The sequence below is a fragment of the Orbicella franksi genome, chromosome 2 (genome assembly GCF_964199315.1).
Source record: "Orbicella franksi chromosome 2, jaOrbFran1.1, whole genome shotgun sequence".
Taxonomy (NCBI): domain Eukaryota; kingdom Metazoa; phylum Cnidaria; class Anthozoa; order Scleractinia; family Merulinidae; genus Orbicella; species Orbicella franksi.
The window spans coordinates 1,176,580-1,188,992 of NC_138146.1; the positions used below are offsets into that span (position 1 = coordinate 1,176,580).

Here is a 12,413-nt window from a genome sequence, read left to right on the forward strand (position 1 = left end):
TCAATATTGTGGTTACATTTGGCACCCATAACACATCAGTTCAATGGCACAGCCTTCAAAACTTTGAACAAGATCACACATCTGACTGGGGGAAAAAATTGTCGGAGACCATAGAGCCAATCTAACTGAACTAAATTGAAACAGGCCATGGCATATTTGCACTAAAATACTTCTAAGGCCCCAAGACTCTCTAGCTGCAATTTTAAATGCAAATTTTGGGTGCAAAACTGATGAAACAAATTTCATTTACTCATAGCTGCTACTTGATAAGTTTTCCAAATAACAAGATACAAAAATTGACCAACTTAACCACACCCCACAAACTTGATATCCCTGTAACAATTTCCTACACAAAGAATACCTGAAATTTTCTACCATAACTTAGTGCATCAGAAAGAGTTATTATAAAAATTCAAATGCACAACTGCACTGAAATATGATTCCTTTTGCTCCCAAATATAACAAAACAGCTCCTTGTATCATAGCATCTAACAGCCAAACAACAATGGCAATTCTTTATCATTAGTTAAACATCAAATTTCATTCTCTGAGTTTGCAATCAACAGGTCATCGCGCCCTGCCTGAACACTCTCCCCAGCCTAAATACATGTTTTGCTTAGCTAGATTGCGAAAACAGACATTTTGATGTTGCAAGATTGTTTCCATCCACTGTGAGAGAAAACTTCAAAATGCGATACAAATATCTAATTTAGTGGACTGTACGTATCTGCGATAACGGACAACTCAAGTTTAAAGCAACTACAGTCAAACCTGTATTAAGCAGTCACCCTCGGGGAATGGCTAAGTGACCACTTAATACGGGCTGCAATAAAAACAGTTCAAATACAATCAGTGCTAAAAAGACATTTGACCTCACGGGGAGGGGGGTGGGTCACATTGGAAGAAGGCCAAATCAAATTATCATCTAATGAAATATTGTCTGCATGGAAATTTTAAATTCTGCTAACATTATCATGACTTTTCTCACATAGGAGGGAATCAGTGCAAGATGAGGCGTCTGTTTCCTCAAAGCCACAAAACCACATGTACCTGCCAGTGTTATGTTTTCAAACAAAAACAAAACAAACAATTCGTTGATACTTTTTACCCTCATCCTCATGCCCCTACTGGGCAAACTATTAAAAAGGCAAACTCAAATAGGAGTACCTTTCTGTTCTGTGAACAAATAAGAAAATTACATGCTCTGCCCAAAGCCAATGTCTGCATACTAAGTTTGCATACTAGTACATGTACCACTCATCCAGTGCCAATTAAAACAAGATACGAACACTTCAGGGGTTTCATTAAGGGCCAGGCACCGGACAAGTTAACTGGAAGTGAAGTCAATTTTGCCTGCCTGGTTTGACCATCTAGAGGAAAGTGTTTCTCACAAAGAAGTTCAGTTCAAAAAGATCTGCTTGCCTGTGAGAACCAATTAAACCACTTTATGAAACCCCTGTGGACATTATGAAGCTTTCAGAACGGATGACAAAAATTAGACAGTCATGATCTTAACTGCAGCTTACCTTAACCTTTTTAATGTCTGTTATTTAGTTACTATCTCCACTTCCTGATTCTATGCTCTCATCCAGATGATCACCCTCTTGGCTTGGTTTCTCAGAGGTGATGTGATTTAATGCCGACCCACCACAGCCAGATGTCACTGAGGACTCATGAAGAAGCATGTGGTGCCCTAGTTCTGCTGATGAATTACAAACTTCCTCACATTCTGAACACCGATGCGGCTGTCCCCTGATGATGTCCTGATTTTTTGGAGTGTTATTATTATTGCTAGTCTTTAACTGCATAACATTGCTGTCATCAAAGTCAAACTGCTTATCACGAGACTCATGTACATGCATATTGTGTCGTCGCAGATCACCTGAAATTAACATGTTACTATAAGTTATGCAGAGGTACATCCCATGGCATTGCATTTGTCATTTCAAACATTGTGGCCAGTGCTTGACAACATAGACAACAACATGATAGACTGCATTCATATTTTCAAGCAAATATGAATAATTATAAACAATGTTCTGTTTAGGGGAGAGGGGGGGGGGGGGGGGGCCAATACAGATCATCTTGTGTATGGAGTTTAATGACTGCAAGAAATAAATAAAGTGGAAATATAATTATCTGCATAACGTTTTGGTAAACATTTGGCTAAGTAACATGTTGCCAGCTACTTGAACCAAAATCTGGGACAGCTAGTGGAACCACAACGTAATGAGGTGCCAGGGGTCAGACAAAATGAGTCCTCTCCAATGGGAGTTTGTTACATCGCAGTTCTTTTTGCACATTTTTCTATTACTGGGCTTAGGTGTTAGAATTGTTCATTACACTGGAAACAAGTTCCCCAATCAGGGTTTTTTCAAGCATTTCTTTACTACTAGTTGAGAGAAGTTTATTACAAATTTGATTTCAATTTGATTTCAAGCAACAAATTTGATTTCAATTAGTAGTTATTCCTCATTCAGGTAAGACCAACATTTGGAGAATTAAATGCTTGGACTGCATACTAACCTGATCTGTTGAAAGACTTGGGACAGTGATCACAAGCAAAGGGGCGCTGTTCTGAGTGTGTCACAATGTGCCGTCCCAGTTTACTTGAAGTGGCAAATGTCTTGGGGCAGTGAGGGCACTTATGTGGCTTCTCTCCTGTGTGAATGTATGTGTGCGTCTTCAAAGATATCGTTGTCGCAAAACTCTTCTCACAGTGTTTACAGTGGTAAGGACGCTCACCTATAGTGCAAATTTAAGAAATTAAAAATGGAGAACACTTGCCTATGAATTCAAAGAGTACAGTGAAGTCTCTGTAAGGCAGACCACCTAAGGGTGAGTTCTAACTTTCCATCTTAGTGAGGTGTCTGCTTTATAAAAGAGTGTTGACTGTATAATAGATTTGTACACACAAGAGAACTAAAAATTTGTGATCTGTCAAACAACTCCAATAGGTAGCTAGAAATGAATACAGAATGTAGAGTACAACAGTCAGAAAAATTGCAACAAGGCCTCATAGTAGCTTGATACCACAGACTATTCAGATGGGTGGCTGCTGACCACAAAGAACTCCACACTCGAGTTGTAAACTGTGCAGAGCATGGAAATATTCAATCAGTGCTCAAAAAAGGGCTGTTCGCTCGTCAAGGACAAGTAGATTTTCTTGCCTGGCAAGCCACTTTTCATTCTGACTTGCCTGATGGGCATGGGATTCAGGCAAGTCATCTGCCAACTAAATTGTAATAAAAGTAAACTATGACCAGCCCAGGCCAAGCATTATTTGTAAGCTGCTTGTTTGAAGGTCAAGCTGGAATTCAATTTTTTAGTTGGTGCAAGCCCTCTCAATCTGTCTTAAGATGCAGTAATAATTTAAAAGTAATCACCTGAATGAATTCTGCTGTGTCTTCGCAAATCATTTGAACTATAGAATGCCTTCGGACACTGAGGACACTTATGCGGCCTCTCCCCTGTATGAGTGTAGATATGTTGCTGGAGACCAAATGGATGGCGGAATGCCTTGTCACACATGGTACATTTCCATTTCCGGCAACTCATATCAGGGCACACTCGCTTGATATGTCGTGCAAGGTAGCTGAGGGAAGTAAAGATCTTGCTGCACTTTCCACAAGTATACCCCTCTGTGAAGAAAAAGACATTTATTTCATTAAACATCTATAGACAAACAAGATAGAGCAATTAATAGGGCCTGAAGTAAACATAGCAAAACCTACATTTTATTAGTAAGCACACATAACATATAACATAAGCATAAGGATGGTACAGTGGTGTGAGTACTCTCCTCCCATCAATATAGCCCAAGTTCAAGTCCTGGACTTCACGTCATAAGAGTGTTGAGTTGTCATCAGTTGTGGCTTTGATCAGAGGATTTTTCTCCAGTTTTCCTCCCTCCAAGAAAACCAACACCCCAAATTCCAATTTGATCTGGAAACAGTGGACAAAGAGCCATGGGATGATGAGCCATGAGTCCAATTTAGTCATTTACTTACTATTTATTTAACATTTATTCATTATAAGTCCCTGCATCTTGTTACAGGTTTGGTTGACTTACATGTGCATAACTCTAAAATGTTACATCGTACTTCTCTTAAAGTTTCATGTACTTTAGCAAATTAATTATATAACAACAAATCACTTGTTGATGATTTTCATATTCTCATCACGTGCCTGCTTGGCAATCTAATAATGTTTTGGGGAGAAATCAAATTTTAATCAAAAAAAGAAACTCTCACCTCTACCAATCCTGTTATATTTTGGGTCAACGTCAACATCTCCAACACGGAACACTCCTTTGCTAGTAAACACAACCTCATCATCATGTTCATCTACGGAGTCCTCGCCGTCTCCCCCGGCTTGCAAGGTATCAGCAGTATCAAGCCCATCCTGTGAACTGATACTCAGAAGGGCTGATGCAGCCTGGTGTAAATTGAAGTCTGATTGTTTGGCGGCACTTTGCCTTTCTGCCTGGTCCATGGGCTGATTAGTATGGCTTTGTGAAGAGCAACTAGACATGATGTTACCTGATTGGGTAATGATGGCAGTTACTGTTGTAGATGCTGCTGGTTCAGTCAACAGCAGGTTGTTTAAACTACTTGTTCGTTTCAGTTCTGCCGATTTCGTTCTTTCATTAACAAACTTCTTCACAGCTTGCTTTGCACTTACAGGTGCTGTTGCCACTGCTGAACTTACAGTCGCAGTGGACTGTACTGTGGTAAAATGTGGTGCTTGTGTAACAACCATGGCAGATGTTTGTCTCATATTCAGGGGAGATGTTGCTGCTAAACCACTAAATTGCACAGGCATGTTTCCAGGTCTGATTGGTTGGATATTGCTTGCGATCTGCCCCATCATCGTTGTCACAGGAAGCTGTGATGCACTTTGGTTTCCAACAGGAAACACAGGTGCCGTCCTCTGTTCACAGGGAAGAATTGGACGCTGACTGCTCATGCTGGCAGCCTGAGATGTTGACAAGGGAACAGCCTGGCTTACCAAAGTGACTTTACCCAGCGTCAAGACACTGGAGCAAGCAGAATTCACAGAAACTTTCGGTATTCCCACTGACTGAACATTGGCCATGCCTGTTGTAAGAGGTACAGGTGAATGCCCTTCACTCTGAGGTATGTAGTTCCTGGCTCTGACTCCACTCAGCGTCTGTGGGCTAGTTAGATAGACAACAGGTGCTGCAGGCTTTATATTCCACAACAAATTTGCTGTAGTCCGTGAGCCAACGCAGCTGACAACATCTTCCATCCCTTTCAACGGTTGTTGTGGTTGGGCTTGGGGGTTATTGCTGCTGGGTGGCAGAGAAGGAGCTGCACTTTGCACAGCCATTGATGCTTGAATATTGCGAGGCTGTGTTGGTCTGCAGAATAAGGCTTGTATATTTTGCACCTCTGCTGGATTCATCATTCTTGAGCTCATAATGGCTGAGGAAGGATTCAGTGAGCTGGGAGCGGTTAATCTGGGGCTGATCTGGGGTGGCACTGCTGTTGGCACAGCGCTTAACTGTGATGTAAACTGACTCAGGTTCATCAAATTGTGTGGTGCACTTGCTACTTGCTGCAAACTGGCTTCAATGCTTGCTGGAAGTCTAAAAGGCTGGTGCAAAGACTCCTGTGCAACAAGACTGGACTGCAGTTGAGATGTAGCTTGACTCTGTGATGGAGCACTCATGTAACTACTGTTCGGAGGCTGTGAAACTCTCACTTCATTTGCAGTTGTCAGAATTTGCATGTTTGCATCAACAACCCTATCATTAGTGTAGGAGTCCTTAGGTATGGAGTTCTTTCCTGCATTTATGCCAGTGTTGGTGGTGGCTACATCAGATGACTCTGCTGATGGAACGTCTGCTTCAGTTTTCTCCTGTCGCAAAATGGTGGGATTGGTACGGAAGCTGACTAATGCTTCAGCTGCTTGGGATAGTTTCACCTGTTCAGATTTTCCTGATCCAGTCTTCTCTGGAGATGATGAAGAAGGTGATAGAGACTGCTCAGAGCTTGTACGCATTCTCTTTGGTTCACTAACAGAGCTAGATGCTCTGGGTTTTTCTGGAGAGGGCAGCACATTATCACCTACCAGTTTACTTGAAGCTGCCCTTCTTTTTGCACTTTTTGATGGAAGGCCATGAACAAGAATTGTCAACTTATCAGCTGTCAGTTTGAGAAGCAATTCTGCAGCAGAGGAAACTGTTACTTTGCTAAATCCTTGGCACTTTTTTAGTTCACAAAACAAGTGATCAAACACATCAATTTTCTTTGCAGAGAGGCTACTACTGCTGGCACTATATTTAGGGTGTTTCCTGCTTGTCAGAGAAATGTTTTCTTCCCCTTTACTCAGTTCATGGGATGATCTGCTTGAAAAGTCCGCAGAGCTGCTAGTTTTACCTCTGTTCTTGGTTACTTTACCATGTCCTGTTTTGCTTCCTTTAGTGCCAGATCTTTTAAGATCACTAAGAGATTTCTCCTCTTCAGCAAGCCCATTTCTACCAGCCACATCTTTACTGTTTGATTTTTGTGTCCCACTGTTTCTAGAGGACGTTGCAGTCTTTGGCTTAGAGATATTTTGCCTAGTATTGACTGATTTTTCTTTCACTTCAGCGTTTATCTTGTCAGTGTCTCCAACACCACTTTGTTTGGTGTTATTTTTCCTTAACTTTGCCGACCTTGGTTGACTTGGATGTGACACTGTCTCTTCTGTACTGTCCTTACTTTCATTCTTCTGATTCTTCGATGTCGACAGGCCAGTTTTAGCTTTCGTTATAACACGAGCTTTTGCTATTTTGCTTTTCTGTTTCTTCTTTAGACTAGAAACCTCACCATTTAAAGTACTTGAAGTCTCAGTTTTGCCTTTGATCGCATTTTTCTTGGATCTCTCTGGTGATGTTGCCTTCTTGAGTTTGCTTCCTTTGGGTGTTTTGCTAACAGACTCATCCAAGCTTATCGTGTCTTCATTCACATCCTTAACATCATTACAATCATCTTCCACAATTTTTGTCTTCTTTCTCCTGAAGATGAAAAACAAGACAGTAATAATCTATACATATATACATGTAGTGTAGTTCTAGAAAATAACCATACCCTCTACAGAAAGTTTTTTCATTTTAACCCTAGCCCTAGGGTGTTTATGACGACCCCTCCCCTTTCTCTCCTATGGAATTTCCGGTCTTGTATTACCCTCATCTCCAAACCTCTCAGCAGTTCCATGTTGTTTTATATGTGGAAAATTAACAGCTCAAATTGCTGCGATCACTTTTTTTATTAACCTTACTTTTCTATCATGGCCACGATGTTAGATTCAATATATATTATGCATAAATTATGTCATGACATGTTGTTCCAGTAAACAGCCATAATTATTCCTCCCCCCACCCCTCCCCTCTCCACCCATAGAACATTTTCTGGGGCTTGAACCCCTCCCTCGACCCCTTTCAGAAACTGAGCAGTTCCAGAAAATGTCCATACTCCCAACACAGAAGGCTTTGGAATTTCCCAGGGATGGGAGGGTTCTGTAAGACAAACAAATTGAAAGAAATGTATGAAGCATAATTGGAATCTCCAGAGGGGTGGGTGGGGGGTCTTAGAAAAAAATCCCTTCTGTGGGGCAGGTATAGATATTTTCTGGAACTACACATTCCAGTAAAGGATTATATTCCCTTCAATGATTGTCATGATGATGAAGATGATGAAAAGTCAATTTTGGACAGAAACCATACAAAATTAAGTATATTTATAAATCTTGGTTATATAACATAATGTTACTATTTACACAGCAAAACAAAAACTTGTTGACCAATTTATTCAACCATCTATTTAGCACATCTAATTCCAGAAACTTACGTGCTTGTTCGTTTTCCATTGTTCGGAGTACCCTCTTTTAACTTCTAAAAAGATGTCAAAAATATAATTTACCATTATGAAAAGTACAACAATGCAGAAATAACAGTGAATTTTTCAGTTTAAAAATGATTCGTAGTGCTTAAGATGAACAGTAGCCAGCTAATCACAGACTACTAAAAATTCAGGTTTAGTTAGTAGCTCTAGTATTTTCTTAACCCAATTTAGTCCAGGTGTTGGGAGGCTGGGGAGGGGCACAAAGTGGCAGTGTTATTTCAATACTATCTCCTTTCTGTGGGCTGCAGGGGTGCTCCCTTATATGGGTTATATAGGTATATGCAGTCTCAAAGGCTAGGGGTTTTCAGCCATTTTGGTCATAAATAGGAAATCGATTTTGGCCATTTTGGTCCTAAATAGGGCATGGTTTTTGCACTCAAGTTTTTATATAGGTATATTTTTATGAAGAAGCTACTTTTTCATCATTATTGATAAGACCATCAACAAAAGCTCTTCACAAATTATGTTCACAGCAATTTGACATTGGTCTGAACTGGCAGACTAATCATAAGGCAGGTCTAACACAGGGTATTGATTTAAGGGTCAGGTCATAAACAACGTAATGAAGTTTCGGTCACGTCATAAATAGGGTAGGGATAATTGCAGATTTTGGTGACCAATAGAGTAAGGGTTTTGGGAAGTGGGCCGTACACCCCACCCAATTTTTCTGGGAGTACCCCCCCCCCCCCACCCCATGGACTCCTTTCAGGGTGACATCTACAAAACAAATCCCTCTGTTTACATCTTCCTCTATATCTTCCCTGTCAAAGTCATTTACGACGGCAAACACAATCTTACAAATTTTCTTTCCCTCTCGAAGATATCTCTGTGATTAGCCAAGGAGTTGATTCCATGGTTATATAGCTTTTTATATGTTGACTAATTCTTTTTCTTTTTTTTCCTTTTATTTTGACACAAAAATAAGGTTGTTGATTGATTGATATGATAACACGATTTTTTACAGCAAAATAAAGTCATTTTGAAATCACTCTGCAGTGAAAAACAGAATTAAGTAAGTTTTTTTTTTTCGACTAACTCTTAGGAATATTTAACAATTATTCCATGAAACCGCGTTGGATATGAAGTGATAAATAACCAACGAGCGCGTAGCGCGAGTTGGTTATGATCACTTCATATCCAACAAGGTCGAATGGAATAATTGTTTTAGTATATTCTTAATCGGGTTTTTGCCGCCGATTTTTATTTCAACAATTTTACAGAGCGGAAAATTTTTAAACTTGGCGCACTGTTTTCCATATAAGGTAAAACTCCGACTAATGGCTCATAGTCGGAGTTTTTGAGCCAATCAGAGAGCTAGAAATGCAATAGTCGGAGCTGAGAATATACTAATAATGAATATCTTAAGATAAGCAAAATTTGGGCTTTAGATGAAAATATTATGAGTTTATTGCTCTCTGATATATCACTTAAGGCAATCAGCCTGGAGGAAACCAAATTCTTAAGAAAAGTTTAGGAAAGCAGGTGTGAAAAGTTCCAACACACATTTCACGCCAGTTATGCACAAAGTTAAGAACCTGCAGCTGTGGGAACTGTCTGATTTGCTTAGTTTTCCCAAAGAGAGCTACTTACAATCTTGAAAAATCGTATAAAATCTGACAGTGAGACTGACGTTATTAAGGTTGTGCTCTACGTACAGTCTGAATAATTTACTCGCACTTCATGATTTTAAATATGAAATTTAAGGTTCGAATCACATTACATAAGTCAAGGTTAGGGGCCTGCAGTGTGGGTAAATACACCTCTGAATAAACAAACATACCGCATGCACTTGTTTTAAAATTCGAGAGACCAAAAAATATTATTGTACAAAGAAAGTGTACCATATTATTTTGAGAGATTTATATGCTGCTGCTTTACAAGTAACTGGGTCATAGATACCACAAAAATTGTTAAATCGATTGGAAAATTAAATGTCTTTTTTTCTCGAATATATTCAAGCGCAGACAGCTAAAAGCAATTCATTCTACAGAAAATTAAAATTAGGCAACAATATTTATACTTGAGTGGGGTTTAAATCCAAGTTGCTCTGTACAGCAATCTCGTTTACATAAAACGAAAACAAGTTTTTATGCTTGGATACCAACGAAGTGACGTATGGCTTAAAATTAGACAACTACGTCGAAGTAAATTGATTCGATGCTGTCTTCGTACGGGGCAAATGCCAAATTTGTTACTCCCGCGCGCATATAAATTGTGCTAGTTTCGATTACCTTAATATATTATCTCTATGGAACAGGATGTTAAAAACAGAAAGTGCAATAAATAGGTTGAAAATCAGTTATGTTACTCTCCGCAAAAACATCAAGCAGCTTTGAAATTCACGACATTTACTTTCGTGTTTTGATTGACTCCTACAAATAGTCGAGAGCTGCATAATTTCGATATATTGACCACATGGCGTTGGTCTACGAGAAAAGATCAAAATCGTTTCGCAGTACATTTTTGAAATCATCTGTATCTAATATGCATGCTAAGCGTTACAATGTGATCGACCGATCGAGCCATAGAAATATTATTACATTAACGTTGAACAGTAAACAAACATCGCGCTAGAGACCTCAAAAAAGATGAGCTGATTGCACCCTGCACGGTGACACAAGAGTGAATTCTTGAAACAAACTTTTGGAACTTTAAAAACATGAATACGGTTTCATCGACTCACAATCGCTGCAATTTTCTTGTACAGTTCTAACTTGATCTAAATTGGAACCTATGTATACGATAAAAACAGATTTGACCGTGTAAACTCTGCAAGACTAGCGTGCTTCCTTGATAACGCACCAACCGCACCGTCACATGGTCGCCGAGCAGGGACAATTCACAACAATTCACCAACGCAAATTTTTGTCGCCGAGATTAAGCTTACCTCCAAAGCGTTTCTAAAAAGATTTGAATAAATTTCACCGGATCCTGTAGTAGATCGTATCTTTTCAAGGCAGCAAACAGCAACTCAACACACCTCTTTCTTGGCGCTTGCATGATTTTCCGGTTCTTCCTCCGACGAATAGCAACAAGGGCACTTGGACGAATGTGCACGTTTTCGCCTGAAAAATTGCACACAAACTCAATCTAAATCGAAACAGAAGCTCAACTGGTCAAAGTAAAAAGTACTTACGTCCTCCTCAAACCACTGTAGCCCTTTTCCATAGCCTGCCAGTGTGAAAATCGGAGAAATTTGTCGAAAATGAAACCAGCAACCCAGACATCGACATGTTTGTATCAGAGTAAACCCTTTGCGTCAGAGAAAATACTATGGGTGTTACTGCGCTTGCGTACAACGCCCGTTCCAATGACTTGTGGGTAATTTTGGCAAATTTCCCGCGAAAAAGGGGCCTACCCTGCAAGGCTGCAAGGAGGAGCCATTGGTTTTCCAAAGCAATGTTTACATTTCCTGATTAAAAACTCACGCGAAAATCCAACTTATTTAGATCCTGACCCTAACTTTGAAAGGAAAAGGGTGGAAACCTGCCTTACATATGAGCAGTCGGGTTGTTTTCGCTTAAAAGAAAAATATCGTATTTACTATTACGTAATTCGCGTACGCGTGAAACAACAGTTATGTGACGAGCCGCGAAGAGGTGAGGGAAATATCCACTACTTTCACCGATCCTGAGGTTAATAATTGTTTTTGTACACTACACAGGCTAAATAACTAGTGCACCCAAAAATTACTTTATTTCTGACTATAAACCAACAAATGGACGGAAATTTCAAATCTCTACTCGGAGGTGAATGGTGTTCTTTCCTAAGCACCTCCGAGTTCTTAACCAATCAGGACGCGTGAAAAGCACTTTAAGCTTGTGTGGTAGAAACTAACAAAACATACCTCCATTTATATCGTACAAGTGCTCTGTACGGTTAATAGCCAGAATTTTTTCTTTGTCAGTTAAGACACGAGTTTATAACCAAGGGATAAAAGATTGCCACAGGTCAGGAAATGGTCAGGGGAAAAATTTTCTTCAAGGCCAGGGAAATCTCGGGGAATTTTCATTTGATTCGAGGGGGAAATGACACTCTAAAGAAAAGAAAGGGTAAATTGAAATTGTAACTCCGCTGATTGAAGGCTGGAAGAAACGTTTCAAGGCACTGCACCGGGATCTCAATGGTTATTATTATTATTATTATTATTATTATTATTATTATTATTATTATTATTATTATTATTATTATTATTTTTCCTTTACATAGCCTCTTCCAGGCGTTCAGTTAGTTGGAGCGAAACGCGAAATACAGCGCGCAAAAATTAAATAAAGCGCGGCGAGACTCACGGCGCTTTTTAAGTTTTTCGCGCGCTGTATTTCGCGTTCCGCCCCAACTAACTGAACGCCTGGAAGAGGTTATCCTTTATAAGGAAGAGGGCAAATTTGTTGAAAACTTGTAAGTCTTTAATACTGATGAGTTTTAAAATATAACTGTAATAATGGATGGAAAACCTTTTTTTAACTGTTTCCAGGGGATTTAATTTTGCTCCATTTTTTGTCA

At 39.6% G+C, this 12,413-nt stretch overlaps 1 protein-coding gene across 2 annotated transcripts; it reads right to left on the bottom strand.

Moving 5' to 3' along the window:
- Nucleotides 1-811: 811 nt before the first annotated feature.
- On the bottom strand, nt 812-11,366 carry LOC145474651 (uncharacterized). Of its 2 annotated transcripts, none has more exons than XM_081455164.1 (7): nt 11,047-11,366; nt 10,891-10,975; nt 7,857-7,897; nt 4,254-7,024; nt 3,387-3,641; nt 2,527-2,745; nt 812-1,882 (listed from the first exon to the last, which is right to left on the bottom strand). In XM_081455164.1, the coding sequence occupies exons 1-7, from the start codon at nt 11,076-11,078 to the stop codon at nt 1,551-1,553; spliced, it is 3,735 nt and encodes a 1,244-aa protein (XP_081311290.1). In that variant the 5' UTR covers nt 11,079-11,366; the 3' UTR covers nt 812-1,550. The 2 variants fall into 2 exon arrangements, with proteins under 2 accessions (XP_081311290.1, XP_081311289.1); XM_081455163.1 differs by having other exon boundaries at nt 7,857-7,900; nt 11,047-11,364.
- Between the last annotated feature and the right edge of the window lie 1,047 nt (nt 11,367-12,413).